Source organism: Pholcus phalangioides, unplaced genomic scaffold (assembly GCF_987345545.1).
Source record: "Pholcus phalangioides strain wild (caught in Gottingen) unplaced genomic scaffold, Ppha-v1.0 ptg000007l_1, whole genome shotgun sequence".
Lineage (NCBI taxonomy): Eukaryota > Metazoa > Arthropoda > Arachnida > Araneae > Pholcidae > Pholcus > Pholcus phalangioides.
Window position 1 is genome coordinate 22411443 of NW_028301600.1, and position 25947 is coordinate 22437389.

Sequence of the window (25947 nt, forward strand, 5' to 3'; positions counted from 1 at the left end):
TTTTTCCCTTGCAAAGTAAAGAAAAAAATGAAAAGATTATCAGATTATAATAAAATTAGTGCTAGTAATAATTGTTTAGCTGTCCCTCAGATTGTTAAATTTTGTGTAATGACTTTGTAAAATAATAGGTAAAATTTTCACATTAGTCCCAGTATACAAAAAAAAATTAGTAATATACATAACTCTGTAAGTGACAATGTAAGTGCTGCTTCACTAATGGATTGCTCCTTAAATGACTAAATTTCGCACATATATTTGTAAATTGTGTTCTTTTGCTCTAAAAATCAACATTAGTTCCGCACATGATTAGCAGTAACTTCTAAATATCCAAATTTTAATTTGAAAAACTAATATTTGAAATCAAAGTGAATGTTACACTATAACTGATAATGAATAAAATTATTGAGCTCTTCACATGGCTCTATTTCTTTAGAATTTTCTTTTCCAATAAAAAACTTATCTATTCCATTCATCAGCTTAAGCACCACAAGTTATAAATTAAGTGTGGCATTTGCTCACCTCAGAAGAAATATTTTATTTTAAAAAATAATTTATTTCTTCAGTATACATTTAAATTGATCAAATAAATGCATATATAAACCATATTAGAAAAGATCTTCATAACCTGTAGACACATTAAATCTAAAAATCTTTTTTATTTACATTTTTACAAGATACAAGAACTAAAGCAAAAAACAAATTTCAGCATGGCACACAAATGATTAAGCATGAAACAAAAGACCATGCAACATATAGATGCCTTTTGTTTCTCATGAAAAAAATGCAGCTTGTTTTAAATAATGATGCATCTAGGGCTGGTGCTGTCATTGGGCAAACTAGGTAATATCCTAGGAGACAGACCTTACAGGAATGCTAAATAAGGGCAGTTAAAATTTTTGTAATAAATTTTCTTTAACACCTGAAAACAAGTAAATAAACTATTTACTTGCTTCATGCAATGGATGCTTTCGATTACAGAGCACTTCAGCAAATTCAAACGATATCATTAGAAAATAGTTACTTGGAGTAGTAAATGATTAAGTCTTGCCAGCTATCAATCCCTTCAATGAAAAGATTGGTGTATTCTTAGCTAAAATATCAGCTGTTGTAAATATGGAAGTAAAATATAACTATATATATCTGGGATTCTTTAAATATTTTATGTTCACAGCAACCTTAGGAACTTCAAAATATACTGGATTTTTATAGGCCAGATGGAACCTACTTTGAGGGCTGCATTTGGCTAATGGGACAGATTTATACACCCTTGCTATAGGGAAGATGTTGGTAAAAAACTCCTCATTCTTTTCCTTCAAAAACTGACTCTTTTATAAGCTGACCCCTCCCCAGTATAAGAACAAATTTTTGAAATTGCTCAGCTTATACTTGAGTATATACAGGGTTCATAGGTAGGTAAAAGGGCATATAGTGTTTGACTGATGAACTGTGTTGATCCTAGAGGCACACTTCCTAGTCGAAAAAAGTATACGAATAACATGTAGTACTCAGATATGTCATTCATGTGGCAAGGGGTTGCATAGTTATTAAAATAAAAAAAATTAACTTTTTATATCATTTCGTGCCCCCAAAAATCCAATTAGAAAGTTTTTGCTTTGTCTCAGTTTACCCGCATTTAATGCTGTTTTTTCCCAATTTTCCTCCGTTTTTGAATTCAAATATCTTGGTGAATATTGCACTTGGAAACATGGATTTTTTTTTTAGCTAGCATCAAGAGAGACAGGGCAACAACTTTCTAATTGGGTTTTTGGGCACACGGGTACAGTATAAAAAGTTAATGTTTTTATTTTAATAACTATACAACCCATATGAATAACATATCTGAGTACTACATGTTATTTGCATACTTTTTTAAATTGGAGTATGCCTCTAGGATCAATGGTTCACCAGTAAAATGCCATATGCCCTGTTACCTACATATCATAAATAAAGAGATGGAAATTTTAATTTTTTTCTTTCCTAATCAAAAACAAAATTTGGCTTCTCTTTCATATATATTTGAAATGGTTGCAAATATTCAATTATGTACAGACTGTACAATAGTCTAGCACCAGCCCAAAATACATCAGAAATCACATTTCACAGAATTTAACTAAAAACTCTTTTTGGTATATCTAAAATGTAGCAAGTCCCAATAAGAATCCACCGGCAAATCCAGTAACCAGGAATTTGTTGTCTTGCATGAATATGCGAATCTGTAATAAAATATAATATTGAATTAACTATGCAATAATTTCAATTAAATAATGCAACTTTATGTTTATATACAAGGTGAAAACTTGATTCTATTTCACCATGAATATTGAAAACTGTTGGCTACAGAAACATGCTTTCAATTAGAAAATGTATTTAAATAACATGCCCATTTTAGATGTGCCATGTTTTATGAAGGGTCGTACATGTACCAAGATATAAAACTTAATTTTTCATAGGGGCCCTGTCCTCTAGCTTACAATTAGAAAGCTGTTGCTCTGTCTCTCTTGAGCCCAACAAAAAAAATCCATGTTTCTAAGTGCTTTAAATATTCATGTTTCAAATATTCGCAGAAGTATTTGAATTTAAAAATTGTGTTGAAAATGAGGGAAAGGAACTAAACTAACTTAATAAAAAAAGTTTCCAATAAAAAACTCATCTATTCCATTCATCAGTTTAAGAACCACAAATTATAAATTAAGTGTGGCATTTTCTCAATTCAGAAGAAATATTTCATTTTAAAAAGTAAACTAACAGACAAGCTCATTCTACACTTCATGTGTTGTTTCCCTCATTTTCAGTGGTTTTTAATTCAAATATCTCAGCATATATTAGAAACATGGAAGGTATACTTGGAAACATGGATTTTTTTTCTCTTCTTCTTTTCGGGGGGGGGGGGACAAGGGCACAACTTTCTAATTGGAAGTTAGAGGACAGGGGAACCATACATAAAATGAAATTTTGTATCTTGGTACATACATGGCACTTAGCAAAATAAATGACACATTCAAGATGGGAACGTTATTTAAATATTTTTTCCTAGTTAAAAGTATGTTTCTATAGCCAACAGTTTACAAGTTATTTGTGGTGAAACAGACTTAAATTTTCACCGTTTCTGTAATTAAGTAAAACAGGTCAAATACTTTTAATATCACCTAGCTACTCATCTGGACATTCCTAAGCACATGATTTTAAATTTGTAACTCATAAATATTAAGAAACTAGATAACAAAAGCAGGAGTGCCAACAGCCAAGCATTTCGAAAAACAAATTAAAATAACTTCTAAGGTGATTAGAATTTTAACTTTTTTTCTCGCTACAGTATTTCAAATACTTACACAATTTCTAATATAATATATTAAAAGCTAAAGGATGGTTTTTGGCATATTTTGCCATCATTATACGTATAATTATAAATGGAGTAAACATTATCTCTAACTCTCACTCGGTTATTTAGTCCATTTTAGATATCAAAGCATTTTTCTCCAACACAGTATCATCTATTTCACTTGTAACAAAATATGGTAAACCAGGTGAAATGTTTTGTACAATTACATGTAGTTTGATAAAAAATTTCATTTGCATAAACAAATATCAAAAATGAAGACCAATTTTTAATCAAAAGCAAGATTAACCATTAATATTAACTGTTTTGTTTTTCTTTACAAACAAAATCTAACGAAAACCCTTTGTAATAAATTCCTGATATTCATTCTTTACATGGAAATAAGAGAAAGGCATAAGTTTTATATTACTGACAGTTTTTATGGTGAATTTAAATTACACTTTTGCTTCTAAATGAGTTTTCACACTCTTGAACCCATTATGTGGCAACGAATGTCAAAGTATTTAAATACAGTTGAACCCCGATTTAATGGCATCTTCTCTCCCAAAAACTTTTACCACTATAATGAGTTTGGCATTGCACTGGATCATGGTGGGAATTTCAATTCAAAAAAGCAATTACATAAATTAACATGTTTATTATGAACTACTGTATCAATGTCTTATTAGTGTAGCCTAGTGAATAAATAACCTATTTTATACACATTCAGTTTTAAGTTGAGAAAATTTGAAAATAGGTGTAGAATCATTTAATATTTCTCATTATAAAACTTAACAGAAACATACACTTACCTCTGAAATTATGTTAATTTTTCATAAATTCAGTATGCATTTATAGGTAGAAAAACAAAATAAACAAAGGGAAAAAAATGGCAGCATTGTTTTATCCTGCAACGGTTTTTCTAGAGAAATATTTTGTAATGCTTTTTTGAGTTTTCTTAATTGCCATAATAATTTTCTACAAAATCGATTTCTGAAATGACTACTCATACCACTCGAAATGCATGACCAGCAAGTAAAAATGAACTCTGTTGAAAAACTTGGTGATGTCTTGGCAACCTTGAACAAGCTGATGCAGTACGCTCATTGCACACTTTCCCTTATCAATAAATCTGTTTTCTTGAATAGGTTGGTTATTTAGCTCTAGAAATGGGCTTTCAAAAAAGATCACCTGAAAAAGCCACCAGACTACACCATTCTTTATTCTTTAAGTCATTTGCCCTAAATCATAAGTTCTCAAAATGTGAGCTGCAAACCTTTGTCAGGGCCGCCACTTTGCGGTGACCCTGACAAAGGTTTTTCAAAGAGATTCTTTATTAAACTGCTCTGAGATGCTGCAGATACATGTTGGTTACGGAAAGCGGTGCTATGGATGGGAAGAATTTGGGAACCCTTGCGCTCTAAGCTGTTATGTTGACTGATAATAACAGTAGAATGAAAAGGATAAATCCTCAACTCCCTTCAAAAAAACAAAAAAAAATGATGGGAGAAAAAAATTGGAAATTCTTGGAAAATGACACAGACTTTGTATACACACAAACAATAGTTGGCATTTTTATGAGCTGGAGCTAAAACAATTTTTTTACTCAATAATCCCTATGGAATATTTGTTCAATGAAAATTTGTGGCACTAAGAGGGGTTGGTGATATAATGGGGGCACTATAACAGGATTCAACTGTACTTATTTACCTTTCTCTTAGACTTTACTGTTAAAAACCTTAGTTGCATGGGCAGAGACAAAGGACAGAGGCAGTGCCCCAATATGTCAGTGTTGGGAGACTGGCAAATATAAGGTCGACTGAGGTAAGTGGAACCACTTTTTTCATTAATTCAAGTTAAAGTAGAAATACAAGGCCACAACAGGCGAAATGCCCAATGAGGTGGCTGAGAAAAAGATGCCCATAACAAATATGGATGTCATATATTTCTAAAATACAGCAACCCAATTAAAAATGCAGTTATAAAAACTAAAGACTATATATACATGATGAAATATAATACAATGCCCACATAACCTGGAACATTGGTGATTTCAACAAAACCTATTGAAAATATGGCAGCTGGTTTCTTCAATCATTCCTTTTTTAGTGCTAATGCTTTAACCTCAATTTCTTTCAATGTCCAAGATTATTTTTTAGCGGGGCAGTGGAGTGGAGTGGGTGGGTGTGATTTTTAAATTTTGAGTTGGCTATTCCTTTGAAAAAAGCTCTGGTTGCCACGAAAATCACACAGACCTACAACACAAATATGTATACATTAAATTTAATCCACGCATTACCAATTTGGAGGATAGATGAAGGGCTAGGCGGATCTAGTGCCCCCCCCCCCTGGCTCTAGACTAGAGGGAGCGCCAAATTCACCCTTTATAACTGCTTCTTCTACATTACACGAGGTGCCAAAATGTGTGCTTGCCCCGTTTGAGAAAGTAGCTAGTTTTGGCCGCAGATAGATGGTACCACTTACTGAACACAAAAACATGCTAAATGCTGGGCACACAAACACACTACAGTTTCACCAATACAAATCTGAGATAGCTCCCATATTCAAGTGTGAAAATATGTGGCAGTTAAATGGCGACAGATCAGAGTGGTGGACCATCAAGGAGGGAAAATAAAATCATTCTACCAGGAAATTGCTTTGCAATGATTTATATGAATAGGGAATCAGAAGAAAGTGTCTGAGAGAGAGAATCTCATTTGCTTTAAATTTAAATCAGAAGATATTATTGAAAGAGCTAATATTTTTTTAAAGAAATAAAAAATCAATCAGAAGGGAATTTATATATTGATTTATTAATAAATAAATAAATGTGTGCCTCTAACTTTTAATTACAGTGGATCCTGCTTATAATGTTTTTCAAAAAACTGTCATAAAAACGTTGTACGCAGGAAAACTTTAAACAGGAAATCTTAATGAGAATTATTTAGAGAGTTGAGAGACGATGAAAATAAGTCAGACTAAATGGAAAAACGTTCCAAATGGGAAAGTTATAAGTTGGATCGACTATATATATATTTGTGACAGATTTATTACATGTTCTAAATTCCACATGTTCAATTCTCAGTGTTAATGGACTTCTTTGCTTTTCCTACTAGTAGACAATGAAAGTAAATGTACCTTTTTTTTGGATAGAACATGTTTTTAGAAATGAATTATTTATTTGATTCACAAAGATACCTCCTCCTCATACCCAGAACATGGCCCGCCGCTGTGTCTCAATAAAGAGATATAAGCAAGTGATGAAAGACCTGGGGCATGCTAGAAAAAATTCATAGAAATACCAGTGAATTATGGAGGAGGGGGATGGAACCATACATTTTTACAAGATAATTTTTTTCGAAAGGGACCCACTTTCACTCAAAACAGACCCAGATTTTTTGAATACCGTGGGTCCCGGGACCCAGGTAAATTAAAGTACAGTGGCATCTCTGCTGATTGTGCTCTAAAATCATTCATAAAATGATGATTCATAAAAGAAAGTTTAAACAAAGGGAAAAAATTCATTTAAACCATTAAAAGCCCAAACCTTCTATTATGCTGTTGTATAAAGCTAATCTACAACATTAGTATGCAGAAAACTCACTATGTCAATTAATAACTTTGGTATATGTAGGAAACTTAATATAAAAATACCTCTTCCCCCCCCCCCAAATATTAACTGACATTATATATGAAGCAAATGAGAATGGAAATGTGAATTTTCTCAGACTATCAAACTTGAGAGGTAAAGGAAAGGACAGAACTTCATCACCTCTATGATTCTGTAACTTTCAATGTTGAGCTATTGAATTGTAGACGTGGTAACAATCATTTTTCCAAATTTTGCTTTCTGACACTCTCAACTTTGATTAGTTGCCCAATATCTTTAGACTTTTTATTTGTGAATTTGAGGAGAACCCAGTCACCAACCTTTGCTTCTGAAATCACAAATTCCCTGGACGGATCATGCTGATCCCTTGGAAATGTGTGAGGATCATGTTATTATAAGAAAAAAAAATGTTTTTTATCATTATGTATATGCAGTTTCATTCTTCTATTTCAAGACGCTCATCTTTTAAGTCTATAGAAGCAGCTTTATCTTTTTCTTCACATCCGTACCACAGTTGATAAAGCCAATGCAAATAGGTAAAGGGTTAGTGGAAATGCATTGGGTTTCACTTGCCTCAGCACAGGGGAAATGTGGAAAAAGTGTAACCCTCTAACTCCTACTTTACCTAAAGATATCATAATTCTACTAAAATGACAAATTAAATAATAAGAAAAGAAGAAATTGACACATAAAAAAATCGATATTAGGCTAACTCACACTTTCAGAAATAGTCAAAATTTAAAGGGCACCACAGTAGCACATGACCGCAAACCTAACTCCTCCATATGGAAGCTCCTTGCAACCTTATATAGCAGCTAAGTGTAGCATAGCTTGTAGTGCTATGTGATGTTAGTTGAAGGCAGCAAAGATATTCTGACTATGATATCTTAAACCCTTGTGTGCCAGCATAGTCAGATGATTTCATATTTCAATAGACATTATATACATAGGCGTACACAGAATTTTCTCGGGGGGGGGGGGGTTCAGATTTTTTTTTCCTTCTGGGAGTTTTATGTTTTTTCCTGTAATATAACACTATAATCTTGGCTCAAGGGGGGGGGGGGTGTTAGAACCCCAAAAACCCCTTTGCGTATGCCAATGTGTATATATATATCATTATTGATAGGTGTAAAATGTACCTCTTCCAGGAGCCATGGAAATTCCTTCCTACTTTTCTTATCAAATTGGCGCTTTGCTTTTTCAATATCTTTGTGCAATTTTGGCCAGTTGACTTTAATGTATCCCTGATGCTGAGCAATCTAAATTAATTATAAACAGAATGGAAGTTTATTAGTAATTGACTAAAAAAATTAGGTAAAAAGAGTGCAACTGTAAAAAAGAAATTATAACTGTTATAGAAAAAAAAGGCATTAAGCCATTAAACTACTCCTACTGCAAATATATAATCAGCTTATTGAGATGTTGAATCAATTACTGATGATTTGCCATACAGCAGGAACAGGGCTCCCACTCAAAAAATGAGAAAAAGTAGGAAAACGCAGGACTAAAAAGTAGGATGGGGGAGGGTAACCTCCTTAGACAACATAATCATAGCATAATGGAAAAAAATTCCTAAAAAAATATTTTTTTTTGCAAAAAAATTGTTTAATAATTATTTTTTAATTTTGAATTAACTTTTTTTTCCCTCACTATTTAAGTCTATCCAAAACAAAATGACAAATGGCTTGGTTACAAAACCAATTTTGGCCAAAACAGTGCACTAGCAACCACAGATAATTCTTTGCTGTCTCTCCTCACATATATCACATTCTTTTTTGGAGTCTTCCAAAGTGAAGAGCTTGTCAACTCTCTTCGACAAGGCACAGCAAATTTCAAAGACGTAAGTTTTTTAAGAATGACGCACCTTTGAGACCACTTTCAAAAGCACAATGCAAAATGTGTAAATTTCAAGATCCGACGTAAATAAGGCAAGGTGAACCAGATAGTTTTACTGTGTTGTTCATCATTTTTTAAATTTTACTGTTTTGTTCATATTTTACTGTTCAATGCCAGTGCAATCATTTTCGACAAATGGAGCACTTCCATTTCTAGCTCTTAGCTGAGCATTGTAAATATTGTTTATGCCTCTTCATGCCTTAAAAATACAGAAGACAACTGAATGCTATTGGTTAGCATCAGAATCACCAAACCTAGAATAGGCCTATGTATCCAACTGCTTTGAAATGCAAACTGTTGTTTCACCTATTTGCACCATAATTTTGAATGATGAAAGTTACTGTCCAAGACCATGAAGTAATAAATACAAAATTATTTTTCCATCCAGACAGAAGTTTTTAATGACTACTATACTTGTTGAACCCTCAAACTAAGCAAATGAAAAATTAATCAATCAAATGGTCCACATACACCCCCCCCCCTCCAAATTACCTTAAAAATGATACAATTTCTGCTTTGGCAGAATCATTAATTGCATTCTCCAACATTTGTAATATTTGACAATATATCAATAATTTCCTGCTCAATTAAAATCAATTACACAAATTTTGTTGATAGGATTCGGTGGAAAAGTAGGACAAAAACTAGAAAGTAGGACAAAAGTAGAACATTTTAACGAAAAGTAGGAAAAGTAGGACGAGTGGGAGCCCTGCATACAGGAAGGAAAAGGGGAAATTTTTCCCATGCACATACGAAGAAGTATATCTCAGATTATATGCATGGTTAAAGGCAGTCTTTCTCAAGCTTATACCACCCTCTCTTGCCTCAGTCAACATTTACTTACAGCTTACCGGAAGAGTTCAATAAAGAACCACTCTATTGTGTACCAAACAAGCACATATCAACAACTCACCATGGTCACCCAGGCAAAAGTTGACAACATCCACTTATCATAAGTAGATACAGGCTCCTCGAATGGAGAGAGGGAGACAAATCTCAAGAGTATGCATAGTGGAGAGGGATAGTCCATTTACAACCTTATTTCTGACTATGCCAATAATATAACTTTTTCACAGAATGGGGGCTGCGATGGGGATGACTTCTTCAACCCCCTCATATCTACCTATGCCACTTAACATTATTTACTGTTACACAAAAGTGATTAGTGCTAAAATTATCTCATTAACATGCACAAAATGATACACAGCTGAAATAAATCCTTTCCGGTTATTTAGTCAAATTTGCTGTTGTTTTTTTTTCACATTTGACTCTTTGATTACTCTTTTTTATCATAAATAGATAAGGAGCATAGAACACCATTGAATTTATTTTTGATGATTTGTGATACAAAAAAAAAAAAATGGGACTTTTTTTCTAGTGAATACAGAAAAGTATATTTTGGAGTATTTGTGTAGTTTAAGGGTTAAATTACTTATGAAAAGCTCCTCATATTTTGACAAAAAATATAACATCATTCAATATGGACATGGTTAAATAGAAGATCGCAGTTCAAATGAGCATTACTAAAAAACCATCATCGTGTTTTACTATTTATTCATATTAAAAACCTCATGCTCTTTATGAGCACTCAAATACTGTATTACTGTATATACTAGTGTATAACCCCCTCTCACTTCAGGACCACCAAAACTGCAATAAATTGAAAACCTGTGTATAAGCCGGCCCCCAAATATCAGCACATTTTTTAGGGGGAAAACTCGTTTATTTTCATGTAATAAAAGCTACAATAAAAAAGTATTCTAACTTTCTAATCCAATTCTTTTTCTGATTCTATGAGTTCTACATCGATAGGCAATACGGTGTAGCATCTTCATTTTCAAGCTCAAACACAAGTTCAGAAAGATATTTAAGATTTGGAAGAGCTTATGATTTAACCCTATTCAAATTTTTTAAAGCAAAGTTAAACTAGATATTTGCAATATTGAGTCATCTTGGAAGTGTAATCCTAAAAAATTTTAGGCTTTTGCAATAATAAAAACATGTTTGCCAAACGGAATATCTTATATAATGGTAATATTTTAAACACAGATTTAGACATTGCAAACTTTTTTTGCTTAGTTTTTTTGGTTTTTTTTGGTTTATTTATGTGGATAAGCACAAATACTAGCAATTATGATTTTTCTGTTGTAGATGATTTTCCTGTGACTAATGATGTGATTGACGTATATGATATTTCAGTCACAGATATTGAGTGTGGTAACAATAAACTTTAAAGTTCTGGTTCATTGAGTTTGAATGGTATACTGGCCTATATGATAAAAGCCTTTTCTGACTATAATATTTCCTCTTATGATTATTTTCAATTTCTCCATTGAAAATCATATTTTTCCTGTTGCTTGCAAAACAGATAGTTGTTCCCATCTTTAAAAAAGGTAGTGCATGTGCGCTTGAAAATTATTGAGGAGCTGTGTCTGTTGCATCCCCCTTTTGCCAAAGTTTTTGCATCCATATTGTACACATATATGTATTTGATCAGATCAAAAATATTACCTTAAATCAACACAGATTTATTAGAAATAGACCCATTGTTACTAATCTTTTGTGTAAAAATAGCAAAATTATCTATGAACTCAGTGATAGAGGCCAACTTGATGTGATATACGCAGATTTTTCCAAAGCTTTTGATACTCTGGATCATGGCTTATTGGCTAACAAACTTAAAATAATTGGTTTCAATGAAAATTTAGTTTTAGGGTTTATTTCTTATGTCACAAATGAGGCTTTTCGAACAGACATCGTAATCATCATCAGCATCACTCTGAGGGTCAAACACTAGATGATCCCCATACAGATCAATGTTAAAATTGCCGATTTTAGCATAGAAATGCAGAAATTTAGTGGGGTTTTCCGCCACATCAATAATTTTAAAAATTGAATTGAATTTTTGTTTTCAAAATTAGGGGGGGCGCGGTAGTCCAGTCGATAAAATACTCTCCTAAAGTACCAAAGGATGCTTAGAGGTGTTGCGAGTTCGATACCTGGTTCGTCCTTGTCAGAAAACTTTCCTGTTGTTTTTGTTTCTTTTAACATGAAAACGCATTTAAAATCTATGCCTGATTTGGTGAGGCAATTGCATCCAAATGAGCAACAGTTTTTGTCAAACTAATTTCAAACTTCAATAACTTCATCAAAAATAGACATAGAGCTGCCATCTTGATCTCATTTTAAAGAAGAAAAAGAAAAATTTGTGCTAGTACTGTTTTGATACTTATGGCAGCCTGACGTCGGGAACAGTGCACGTGCAAAGTGAACCAATGATTTTCAAGATTTCGAATTTAACACGTCTCTGTAAACAGGATCATACCTCAGAAAGTACTTATCCAATATCAGTGAAACAAGTGTAGTTTGAAGAAGAGTATATGTGCTCGGTTTGAGTTTGTATCTTAAAAAGTGTCTACCTTGTATCTACTCAAAAGATACAAGGCTGTAAATTTAAAAAAAGTGTGAACATTTCCGGATTTTTCACAAAATGTTGCGATATATGAGAGCAAAGTACAACCAAAATAAGAAACATTGAACACGAACACATGGAACACAAAATAACAGAGAATGGCACCAAAACTGCTGGGCTGAAATCCAAAACCAATGCACAGCACTACCGCGAATATAGGCAACACAAGTGTGCTCTGGCAACTCTGGCAGCATCTGACGGGACTGGATCAAGTATGGCTGTGGATTTCCTTGCTAATGAAATAGACAGTACAATGGAGGTCAATCCAGACCCACTTGACATTCCAAATGCGACAGCTGGACCCGAAATTGGACTTGCACCAGTGCCAACAACTACTTTAAAAAAAACATTATTTGACATGAAAATGTCTTTAAAATTGATTCCGGGTGTGGGCATTGATTATTATTTATAATATAATTATAAAAAATTGCAATTGACGTTCACTATAAACAGTTGATGTTTTCACGAAAATAACTGTAGCAGTGTTTGACACTACCTATCCTTTTTTCAAGCCCGTCATTTGGGGGGTCAGGGGGGCCGTCATTTGGTCGTTGCCCCCCCCCCCCCCCGGCCATTGAAAACACACTAAAAATGGTATATATATGTATATACAAATATGTATATGCATACATTGAGTACATGTTGTTTGCCCCCCTGGAAAAAGTTGAAATGACGGCCCTGCCTTTTTGGTGTGTTTACAAACAACATGTATTGTATTTGCTGATGTACTAAACCTCTTCAACCACAATAAAGGAGGGCCTCCTATACCTCTTCTTTTTTTTCAATTTTAACTTTATGTATATATATTTTTTAAATATTTTTTCTGTTTATCTGTAACCCTCATTCTTATTTACTAATTGTTTGCATTTCACATATGTAATTGGGATTTCTAGTTTTATCCTATAGTATGTGTTTAAAAGTAAATAAATAAATTAATAAATTGTGAATTACTTTACAAATACAAGACCAGAACAGGCAAAATACCCAATGAGGTGGCTGAGAAAAATATGCCCCAAACAAATATGGATGTCATATATTTCTAAAATACAGCAACCCAATTAAAAATGCAATTATAAAAACTAAAAACTATGCATATGTGATAAAATATTATACAATGCCCATAAAAATATTTATGGTTGTGTTATTCTAAGTATGGATAGCTTCTCGATTTACATGAACATGTTTATCGTATTTCTTTTTAAATGCATCAATTGTGTTAGAATTTACTACCCCCAGGGTAAGCTATTTCATTAACAACCCTATTAGAGAAAAATTCCCTGCGACACAAGAACCTAGAATTGACAGTGAATTGTCCCTTACTAATTGATACTGGTATCCCCTTGTCTAAGCAGTGACAATTTGTTACAATTCTAATTCATTTACAAGGAGGTTCAAGTGATGGCTACATTCTTCTTAACTTTCTCAACACAAAATTTTATAGGTGGCAACTGGTGTTGTAGGACTGGTGTGCTTCCAAATGTCATGAATGGAAAAACCGGGAAAATTTTTATTCAGCTATAAACTATTCATAAAAAATATTTAAAATTATAAAAAGGATGAAATATGGAAGAATACTGGTGTTAAAAATATATTATTGAAAAAAAAGATTATATTTTTTTGTTTTAGAATAGAAAGTTATTTTAAAATTTGAAAAATGGGTTGGGGACAGCCAGGAGAAAGACATTTCCTTAAAAAATAAAAATTTGTTCAAGCAAATTGTGGAATTCTGGTGAGAGAAAAATTAAAAACAGAGGGCGACTTTTTAGAAGTTTTATTATAAATCATATATCTAATGTAAACTGCTGGGTATACAATTTAGGCCAATTTCATGAGAATGACCCACCTATATGATCTGGTGAATTGGGATTCAATATTTTCTTGTCAAAAACTGACCTGTGTATAAACCGACCCCCCCCCCCCACTTCCCAATTAAAGAACAAATTTTCCATCAAAAAACTCAGCTTATACACGTGTATATACGGCGGTAAATTGTTCAGTTGTTCAGCTAACAAGAGAAAATTTCAAGTTCCTGTAAGTGGATTCTTTTTTTTTTTGGCAAGTGCCTTCTTTTTTGTAAAAATATTTAAGTGCACTATTTCCAAACTTCCTCTTCATTTAACGTTCAGCAGGTACTAATACTGATCAAAGAAGAACAAAGAATTATTATCGGTCATATGGCAATGTAAATCCTATTTCTTTTCAAAAACATGCAGCTTGAAAATTAGCTACTTTGTAGTATTGCATGTGCAAAATTATAGGCCAGCCATATACATTACAGGTTTCTTACATATTTTGATGTGTTCAGTATGAAATATTTTGAATGTTGTCATGTGTGTGTGATATTAGGTATAATTTTCAAATTTTTATAACTTCAAATATTGTACGAAGAACCATGAATACAATCAAATACTAGACATTTTGCTTCTTGTATTAACTGACTTTCAACAGAAGTATAAAAAAAATTTGAACATACAGACTTTGTTTCAATATTTAATTCTAAATCATTTAAACATATTTTTTTCCCAAGCTGAACCTATGTGAAATTTTGAATTATTACCTGGAACAACAACAAACCTCCAGCTAGTGCTGATGATGCAGTTTTCCCGACTTTTGTGAAAATTACTCCAGCACACCTAAACAAATTCATGTGAATTTTATATGCAATACAAGGAATAATACAAAATAAAAATTACTGACAAAAAACACAATTTCATTTTACACATATACAAAATTTACTCATTTACTCATAACTGCCTGGAAGTTACTGACAGAATAAACATGATTATTACTTTGCAAATAATTTTTGAGCCTTTACCAAATAAGGAAAATCAACATTTAGATTATCTAATAAGAAAGGGTTTGACAAATCCCAGACACCAAGTCATTATTGCAGCCCAAAGTCAAAGCCATAATTTGTCTAACTGCAGTGTCCTTGTGGCACAATCAGTGACATCTTAATGCATGGGCCAAGGGCTTCAAAAGAAGAGTGGCCTCAGAAAAAATCATTTGGCCCAGGGGCCTATGATGCGCTTAAGACTGCTGTGAGCACAATATACCCTTTTCATCATTTATTTGCCGATTGTTTTCACAGGTGCGCAGAAATAGCCATGATGGGTGTATGAGTAATTTTTGCAATAATTTAAATTGTTGAGCACCATCTGATGGCAGGTTGTGGAATGAAAAAGTTGAGAAAAGGAAAGGTAGCAACTTATTATCTTGAAAAGGGCACATCCAGCATCTCTCTCGCGAGGGGGTGTGACCCAAGAGAATGTACTATTAAAGGGTCAGCCTGATCATAAACATGTTATGCAACAGATTGGCAAGGGTGAGGGGGAGCCATCCCAGCCCAAGAGGCTCTGGATGATTCTAATTATTTTTTGCTTTTTTGCATTTATATAGAGTTTACTATAGAGGGTTTTGCAGACGACATCCAGACGAACTAGAAGAAATGATACAAGAACTGGAGAAGGCAAGTATTCAGGTGGGCTTGAAAATGAATCTGCAAAAGACGAAAGTTATATTCAACCCCTTTGCGTTAAAGAGGACAATCTTGCCCAACAATACAGAGATAGGAGAAGTAGAAAGCTATGTATACCTGGGACAAGAAATTACCATGGACAACAGAATCATTAATGAAATAAACAGAAGGATCAGGATTGGATGGAACACTTTTGGCAAAAACTGTGTAATTGTAAAGAGTCACATGCCATTATGCCTGAAAAGAAAAGTTTTTAACCAGTGTGTGCTACCAGCAGTGACTTATGGAGCTGAAACATGGACACTCACAAGCAAGACGATACAAAGGCTACAGACAACACAAAGGAGCATAGAAAGATGTATGCTAGGCATCACAAGGAGAGACAGAAAACGAATCACTTGGATAAGGAACCACACAAAAGTATATGATACCATGGAAAGAATTAAACATTTGAAATGGAAATGGGCTGGACATATTACAAGAAGACAGGACAACAGATGGATCACAAGTATTCTAGAGTGGTACCCCCCTGGTGCTAAATTTCCGAGAAGGCATCCCCATGCAAGATGAATTGACAGGAAAGTGGCAGGAGTCAACTGGATGGCTAAATCATCAGATAGAGCAGAATGGAAAAATTTAGAGAAGAGGGTTTGTGAAAAATCTTGCTTAGGGCCCTGCTGTAGGATGTTAGGGTGCCATGTGCCAAGTTACCATGGTGACTAAAAAATTGGAATTGATGCCTTAAATTTTCAAAGCAAAATTACTGAATTTTAGGACAACACAAATTGTTTGGAATTTAGTCTGTGTCAGCGTGTCTACTGACATAGGAAGGGTTCAATATATCCCAAAAAAGATTGGGAAAAAATGCTATTCTTGACTTTTTTCTTCAAGAAAAGAAATTAAACTGCCACTTAAATTTTTTTCCGATTTGTCAAGCCCTGTGATAAAAGCTAGTCAATTTTTATTACCGATAATTTTTTTTTTAGGAGACAGAGAATCCAAATTTTTAAATTCTCATTAATTAAACAGCTTGAAATTAAATATGAATAAATCTTTGTTAATCAATCATCTCTGTGTATTTATTAGTTATCGTATTCTTGTTTTGCCACAAAATAATACGAGGTAGAACCGAAGCTTAGGTAAGCATCTTTCATCACTAAGAAAATGTGGATGTTTACATTCAATAAAACTTATCTAATATAATTCACGAAAACTATGTTAAAATTATTTACCATCCAGACGCACCACCAACAGCAAGTTGTTTTCCCATTGAGCCTTTTGTAATATCATCTATCTGTTTATCCAGCCAGGATACCTTCTTTTTCTTATTTATCCCAATTGATGAAATGATATCGGATTTCATTTTAAATTTCAAACGCTTTCTATTTCATTGAAATAAAAATAATTTGCATTTAGATATAAACATTAGGAACATTTCACAATAAAAATCACAACTATAAGAGATCTGAATAATTTTGAGTTGATAGACAAAGAATAATTTTCAAATATGTATTCATGCACAACATCAGGAAACTAAACAGGTTTGAAGAATCCTTGCAATTAAGAGATTAATAAATACAAATTCCAATACATAATTATAATTTTAAAATATGTAGATAAAAATTTCTCAAACACTGTTTTACTCATAAAATAATTTCAATTAATCATACTAGAAAATCAATATTTAAGTGGAAGTCTTTTTTACTTCTGATTTACAAGAAAATAGGTATTTAAATAGAGAATATTAAAATGCTGTCATACTTGCTAGGTTTTGGCAGATCAGATTGTTTCGTTGTCATGTTTGAATAATCTGGTCTTTTTTCCATGAACTCAAGGTGACCATACGTGAGGTATATGCCGGCACAGTCCCGGTTTTTCACGTATTTTGTACGAAGCCAACTTGACTTTTATTCTTTAAATAAAAGCTGAAAATTATCTTCTCAACTCAGAAATTACATTGTGATAATTACGACTACAAATAAGAATATTTATTTCACATATTTGTCATTTTTTTTAATTCACTGCAATTTGAACGGGAACTTTGAGCTAAAATTAAAATGACCATACGTCCTGCATTTGCCGGGACAGACCTGTTTTTTCTGTTTTTTTGGATGTCCCGGTTTTTCACATACTTATATTTTCGACGAAGCCAACTTATTTTTTATTCTTGAAATCAACAATTAAAATTATCTTCCCAACCCAGAAATTACATTGCTATGGTTAAGATTACAAATAAGGATAAAAATTTCGCATTTGTCTTTTTTTTTTAATTCACAGCAATTTGAAGTGGCGTTCCATTTTCCTCAATTGTCGAATATTCTGTAATTTTAGCATGAGTTGACGACTTTGCTTACTTTTGGCATTGTTTTTGGCTGTTATTGGCGATTGTCCCGTATTTCGAAGCGAAATTTCACGTATTTTTCCAGAGCAAATATGATCAGCCCAGCTATAAGGAAAGTTTACTTATAGCTCAGTGCCTATGGGCAATGCCTTCTAGAGCAGACGGTATTGCTTTAGCAGAGGCTAACGAGAAAGAGAGAACTAACTCTTGATCGTTAGTCCCGAAGGGATGCCCCTTAAGGCGACTTGATAAGTTTTTGCCCTTATTCTAGTGGCTATATCCCCCCCCCCCCTCCTCACGTGTATGTGACACTGAGATTATTATAATAATTAGTTTAGTTTAGAACCTAGCACGCCCAGCCTCTGTCGCTTTGCGATATAAGCTCATTGATCGTGAGATCGTGGGCGTGCCAGAGAAAACTAAAATCGGCAAGAGCTGGCCGGGAAAGCACACCCGGTTCGAACCAACATCCCGCCAACCCCCAAGCAACACAACCACACACCCAAACCCCCAATCTCCGTGCACATAACCGCTCGACAAAGTTAGGACAGCACCGCGAGTGCGATTCCCCTCCGTCCCGACACCCGAGACAATGCTCCGCCGGCGCGGTCCACAGCGCCCCACCACGCCCCGCGAAGGGAGACCCCCCGACCACCCCTACCATCCCCACCCTCAAGAACTTCTGTTGTGGATATGAGAGAATAATTTGTTACAGGACGGAAACATAGCTTCTCATCAAGGAAAACATGGAACGCCTCGCGACAAGGGCCTCAATCGGCACGTTATTCTTGACTACGTATGAAATTATTTGATTTGTCGACATTCAATCTTGTTCTTGTTATTTCCACCTCCGAACGGTCTGGTCTCTTGTTCTTCTTTTCACTTGAGGAACCACATATGGGTGCGACAATCAAAGCTGCAATTTGCCAAAAGTCATGCGCAGAAAAATGTACGTGTGACATCAAAAAATACTACAGATATTTAAAAAAAAACCACATGTGCAGACAGTACAAACAATCCAAAATTGTGCGCCGCTTATGCATGTATGGCGTATAAATTCAAAAGTTGGAACCACAGCACAATGGGGGCGCAGTTTATATGGAGTGCCGATAGGCCAATCTGCCTCTTTTCCAATGTGGCCGGCTGGGCTTTCTAACCTTCTTTTCCCGTGGGATGTTACATGTGGGTGCGACAGTCAAAGTAACAATTTGACATCAAAAAATGGTTAATAATTATAATTATAATAATTTAATGAAAAAATAATTATAATAATTTAATGAAAAAATAATTATAATAATTTAATGAAAAAATAATTATAATAATTTAATGAAAAAATAATTATAAAAATTATATATTAATAATAATAATCGTTATATTTAATCAATGAAAATATTACGTTATATTTAATCAATACACGTGCCTGCGGCACGCAAACGGCTTCGCCACCCGCCCGAACTTATTCGTGCTCGGACATCGCTTCGCTCCTCCAAGTTGAGGTCTTCTGTTTACTTTTCTCTGCCCAGGTCCCTTCCACGAAGTCAAATGTGTTCGAGATTACTTTGTAGTTGTATCATGAACTACTGATGAAGAATTAAAACACTAAAATATTAAATTCATGTATATGTAAAATTAATATGCAATAGAGAATTCTATTATGAAGGAAAGCTACCTATTCTAACAGTTGCTCTGTTAGTCAAAATTAAAAATTACTCAAGTATAAATCAAAGTGTACAGTATATTTTACCACAATAATTTAAGTAATAAGAGATAAAAAAAGGTAAAAAATTTCTTTTTTTTTTCTTTCGCAATTTATAGATTTTATTAATATTATTTTGATTCATACTTTAATAAATGTCATATTACTTTAAATTTATACGATTTTCAAAACATTGCACATTAAAAGTGCTTAAGTCGCTTAAACCGCTTAAGTCGTCACTCCGCTTAAGCCGTCATAATTTTTCGATAACTTAAGATGACGACTTATCGAGGTTTTACTGTATATACAAAGATATTTTTTTTATTTTTCGCTGAAAATATTTCGCTTTTAAATTCTTCACCAGTTTTTGTTCTTTCGAGCGTGTTTGATAAACATCGGTACAGTGATACCTCGGTTTTTTCGTCAATAATCCGTTCGAAAACAATCGGCGAAATCCGAAACCGACGAGAGCCGGGGTAATTATTTCTATGTGAATCAATGTAAATCCAATTACTTCGTTCTGGAAACTCCAAAATGATATAAAAAACACACTTTATAGAGAATAAATATGGTGTTTAATACTAACAACAATAAGAAATTAATGTAAAATGAATATAAAAGACTGTAAAGAATAAATTAACATTTAATAGGGCATTTGCATTTTTATACCTTTCTGAAGACTTCTTGGCGTATGGGAGACGGCAAGGAGGGGAGAGAGAGGTGCAGATATTATTGTTTGGAAGGGGAATCCCCCCCCCCTCCAAAAGGACCTAAGGTATCAAGGCACTGGGGTCACTTCCCTTCTTAGTCTTTTGGCACTAGGACCAGCTTCCGAGTCAGTGAATCGATGTCGCACAAGAAAGCTGTCCAAAAGGAGTCTGCTTCTGCCGCCTCTAAAAGACTTGACTAAAATGGGCAAGACATTATCATTAAATAAGTTGCAACCTTCTTGTTCGAAGGGCTGCTGGCTCTGGAAACTTTCTATAGTCTCATGGAGTTGCTTGGAGTGATTACGTGCGGGGTGATGCTCAGACAACGAGAAACACTGCCACACTGAACAGGGGAACGAAAATTAGCAACGAGGTCACTTGAGCACGCCGACGAAATCCGAGGCAACCGATGAAAATCGAGACGAATTTTTTACGAAAAAAATCACCGAAAACCGAAACCGACGATAACTGAAGTCAACGAAAACCGAGGACAGAGGTATTACTGTATTTTGCACTATCTACCTTTCGAAAGTGTTTATTAAGTTTTGCCGCGAAGCTACTTTCTGTGTAGTACACAAAAGTGCTGTGCGGTAAATTATTTTATTGTATGGAAGTTTCCGGTGGTGTCCATGGTCAAAGGCCGTAAGTGGGTTGTGGGGAACAAGCCCGGACCAGAAGGGGGCGCAAATTTCACCTTTTAACCTCTCGTTGAACAATAAATGGGTGTGATAAAATGTGTGCCTGCCTTCTATAACAGAAAAAGAAGAGAAAAAAAAAGTGTTGGATCTAGCTAAAGATGGCGCTGGGTTGCCTCGGCTGATCAAGCATCTAGTTGCGGCCCTGATGGTCTGGTCGGTATTTAACGTCAGTCTCTCAATTTAACGATAACAGCTCTACTATGATATTTTACTTCGTCCATAGAATATCGTTATATCGAGATTTCACTTAGTTTTATTACGAATATACACAGTGTCAAATTTATCCTTAGTTTCTCAGATAAGATATCCACCGCATCTCTATAGTTTTTTTTGCTCATCACGCAAGTATACTCATACTAGGGATAAACGTTTCCCAGGTTTTCCTGAATCCCGGAAAATTCCCGCTTTCCCGGGATTCGGTTTTCGTAAACAGTAGCAATTGAAGTAAATTCAGAGGTATTTAATAACAGATAAATAATAATATTACAATGTTATTAATATTAAAGTTTATTGACTAATATCATTAATAATTACGTGTTCAATTAATTTGTTATTTCAAAAAATTGTAACTAATACATTGTGATTAGTAGAAATATTTTGTTCTCTTCTCACCTAAGGTTCGACTCCAAAACAGGTCAAATAGGTCTGGGACACTCCAAAACAGGTGTCTGGGGATGTATCTTGTGCATTGCCAATAGTGATTTTAGCCTAAAATAGATTTAGTAATAGGTGCGGTTAATAAATTATTATAATTAAACTATTACACTATAGTGTTCTCATTAATTAGAAGAATTATCGCGACGTAAACTATTCTGCAATATTGTTGGAAATAATGTAATTTTATAAAAAAAAAAATTCTATAGAAAAATTTGCTTGATTACAGAAAAATCGCTTTTTTTTCCTTTTGGAGTAATTTCAATATTTATAGAACAATCCTTCAAACAATTTGTGCTAGGTACAGTGATCTCTCACGTATACGTTTCTCTCTGTTATAAGAGGATTTTCTTCACTCTCGTGGTCAAAGATATAATATATAATGCCATTCCATTATACGCTTCTCTGACTTATGCGTCTTTTTCTTTCTTGTTCCCTTGCACCGACGTTTAACCCATTTACATCACTCGAAAAAGTGGAAAATTTGCCCATATCACCAAAATTTTTTTATTGTATAAAGTTAGAAATATTTCAATTGAAAAAAAGCGAAAAAGAAAATGCCGTACACAAAGAATTTATAATTTTACTTAGTTCAATGAAGTTATACATTGAAAATAATTTGAAAAATTAAATTTAATAGTTTTATACAGTATGATAGTACTCTAGTGTTTTGTTCTTATGCATAAAAAACTAGTGCGCATATATGCGCTTTGGTGATAATAACCAGGAAAATTCCGCGAACATATACGCTTATGATGCAAATGGGTTAAGCGAGAGAGAGATCACTCTTGTCAATGCTAAAATAAGGGGAAAGAGAGAGATTCACCAGACATCTCGTCAATGCCCCAAAAAGGGTTAAATACACTGTGCGCCGGTATGCAAGAGGGCATGGGTTCGAGTCGCGATGGAGACAAGATGACTTACCTTTCCAAGTTCACCTCATCATAATATCCAGAAAATATCTGTTTCCTTGATATCTCGGGCTGAGAAAAGCTGTCTATCTCTTTCTACCGTCCCACCTGGGGGAGGCAGGGGGCATTTCCTGAAGTAGAGAGGCTACTAATGCTTCTATTTCAGCGCCTCACGCCACAGTGCGTGAAATAAGGAAAGCAGGGCCGATGGTAGCATGCTTTACCGGTATGCAAAAGGGCCTGGGCTCGAGTCCCGGTGGTGAAACGATGAGTTTTCTTTCGGAGTTGATCTCACCATAATATCCAGAAAACGTTTCCTTGACATTGTATGTAATTTATCTAATAAGGTTGATATTCAAAATTTAATGATTGCAGCTTCTAAAATGCATGCTTTTCTGGTGATAAAAATTACTTAGGTATGTCTAGTTCCGTATAGAAATGTGTGTGTAATCTAGTTCACCCGTATTCTCTTTCAGATCCGAGAAATGAGTTCAGATTCCCGGGAATTTCCTGGTTGGATTTTAGCCCCGTTCACATGTGCAAATATTGCTGTAGCATTGGGAGTTCTAGCACCCGCTTCACGACTTTTTTCCTTCGTAAGGAAAGAAATGTAGAGCAGGCATTGGTGAAAATTCTTGAATCGGGTTTTAAACCCGCTTTTTCTATTCCCCACGTGAACGGGGCTTTTTTTCACGGGAGACAAGAGAGGACAACTCGATTGCGATTGTGCGCGGCGGTCTGCACGAGGCCATCTCGCTGTTTTCTTCCCCCCTTTTTTCGCGTTCGCGACACGATTTTTTGCCTCTCTTGAATGCCGAGTGGAAGAGGAAAATGGATACCCGTTTTAATTATCATCGAAACGGCAAGTACCCGTGCTTTCTTTCTCTGGCCGAATTATACTTTTAGGCGGTAGAGTTGCTTATTGCGAATCATGGTTGGTAAATAGTAAATCAATGGTTATGATATGCTGTACGCATAGTTTACTTTTAGATAAGGATAGGTTAGAATTAGTTTAAAAAAAAAATGTACTAGGCAAAATAAGGGGAACTTGATGATGAAAAGGTTCCCTTGGACGATACAATTGAATTTTTTCTGCGTGAGCTTGCTCCTTTAATTGATGTATTTACGGTAAATTTAATGTACGGCTTACTGATTCGATTTCTGACTGTGAAATTGCTCGGACAATCCAAATCACAGACCTGATGTATTAGATATCACTAACTAAAAAGCTCAATGTTCCATTAGCAGTCGAGGTAATCTCTGATCTTTTCTCAGATCATAACTCGGTCCTTATAGGCATTGATTTTAATCATAAAACTAAAAAAAAAATCACAAATTGGCCTCTTATTAGACAAACTCTATCTCAGGCTACAATACCTACAAATGCCAGCAAATATGCAGTTAACTTGAACATTGATAATCTTGCTCAGCAAATTCAGGACACTTAACAACTCAACACGGGGAAAATCAAATGATAACAACCCGTTAGCACTTCCAAGATACCTTAGAGAGATTATTCAACGAAAAAAATAGAGCTAGACGGTCGGACCGTCTTAAGAGTATCATGGGCCCCCGGGCCAAGTGGTTTTTTTGAGGCCCTACCTGGTAAATTCTAGAAAATTTCAACCAAATCTCATTTTTGTAAGGTCCCTCTTCTCTTGAGGCCCCCGGGCCGTGCTCGGGTGGGCCCATGCGTTAAGACGGCACTGCTAGACGGAGATGGCAGAGGACACGTAATGTAACCTTGACACCGACTTAGATATTTATCTTTATGTTGCAGTTTTCACAACATTGTGGTAGGCCTGAGCTATAGTCGGTTTCAGATAAAGTTTTCACAACATTCCTCCCCTCACAATGTTCTCTTACGAGTCGACCTACGAAGAACAGAAGAGGGTTGACTTGAAACCGGTGCAGAGCACAGGCCAAAATGTTTTGCAGCTCTGACTATGACTGCATTTCTGCATTTAGTTCATTTTATATAATTGTTTTTGTCACATTAAAGTATGTTATTTTTCTACAATATACCTGATCAATATAATTCAGCCTAAGACTCCACCGCTTAGTAAAAATACAACACTTTAAGTAATTCTTCTACAAGAGAAATTAAAGAATTTACCAGTGAGAATTCATTTCCTATTTGGAAAATGCTAATTGTGAGGACGGGTCATTCTATCGGATTTATAGAGCTCAAAAACCCCGAAGTCAATGAATGACATCTATTCACGGACCAAATGGGGCGATAAGAGGGGTAAAAAAATTGAAAAAGGGGGCGATGGAACAAAAAGTTTGGGAAACTATGCTCTAGAGTCTAAATAACCAACAATATAACTACAGTTGCCCCCCCCCCCGTATTCGGGGGGGTTACGTTGCGGGGTGACCGCGAATACGAGAAATCCGCGAATAACCGTCTTTTGTACCCATAAAAAAAAAACATTTTCTGTACGGAAGCACACGCCCCCTGGGTAGGGGGCGTTAAAATAGATACAGATCCCCCTAGTAACAGAGTAAATTTTAGTTTCTAGTTTCGGCCCTGAGCGTGATACAAAAGTAAAACTAAGTTGATTGCAAACAAGAACTTGTGTGAATGCCCAGTTTTCGGACTGTAATTTTGCTCTATTTCCATGAAGTAAGCCCGGAGCTGTCGCAACCGCATCACAGGCTCCCGGGTTAAAAAAAAAATTCTGACCCCCCCCCCCTTCCACCTAGCTATAAATACCTGCCTACAATTTGCATACTTACTCTCTCTAAAAGAAGACACTAGACATTAACCAGATCAAATTGTCACGAAGCCTCCATGGCAATCCAGGCTCCCGAACTGTGGGATTATAGGCCACAAGTAAAATGATTTTTCTGAATTCCCCCCCCCCCACACGGGGGGCATCAGTCATTTATGTGCTTAGGGCATTCACATGGGTTAATCACTAGCAAAATAATAAAAGTTAATGAGAATACACAGGAAAAAGTCTAGACTGTCTGTTAACACTAACACCCAAAAAACCCAAGAAAAGTATATTAAAGAAGCAGGAGAAACACAAAAATGGTAGAAAACAAAGAACCAGATATTACCTCATATAAACTGAAGAGCCAAAAAAACTGGTAAAGGCATGCGTATGCAAATAAAGAGATATGGAACCAATCAGAGTACGGCGCTGTGGTCGGCAACGC

General features: G+C 34.8%; 2 protein-coding genes across 3 annotated transcripts in view; both read right to left on the bottom strand.

Moving 5' to 3' along the window:
* Positions 1 to 636: 636 nt before the first annotated feature.
* LOC149085064 (FUN14 domain-containing protein 1) lies at positions 637 to 17640 on the bottom strand. Of its 2 annotated transcripts, none has more exons than XM_089232848.1 (5): positions 17534 to 17640; positions 17005 to 17154; positions 14852 to 14927; positions 8066 to 8185; positions 637 to 2213 (listed from the first exon to the last, which is right to left on the bottom strand). In XM_089232848.1, the coding sequence occupies exons 1-5, from the start codon at positions 17596 to 17598 to the stop codon at positions 2133 to 2135; spliced, it is 492 nt and encodes a 163-aa protein (XP_089088974.1). In that variant the 5' UTR covers positions 17599 to 17640; the 3' UTR covers positions 637 to 2132. The 2 variants fall into 2 exon arrangements, with proteins under 2 accessions (XP_089088974.1, XP_089088975.1); XM_089232849.1 differs by lacking the exon at positions 17534 to 17640 and adding an exon at positions 17443 to 17510 and having other exon boundaries at positions 1999 to 2213.
* A 4210-nt stretch (positions 17641 to 21850) lies between these two features.
* Positions 21851 to 25947, bottom strand: part of LOC149085065 (uncharacterized) — a 115460-nt gene continuing 111363 nt past the window's right edge. The window contains exon 11 of the transcript XR_016192790.1: positions 21851 to 21925. The gene's annotated coding sequence lies outside the window, so the exon portion shown is untranslated. The remainder of the gene's footprint in view (positions 21926 to 25947) is intronic.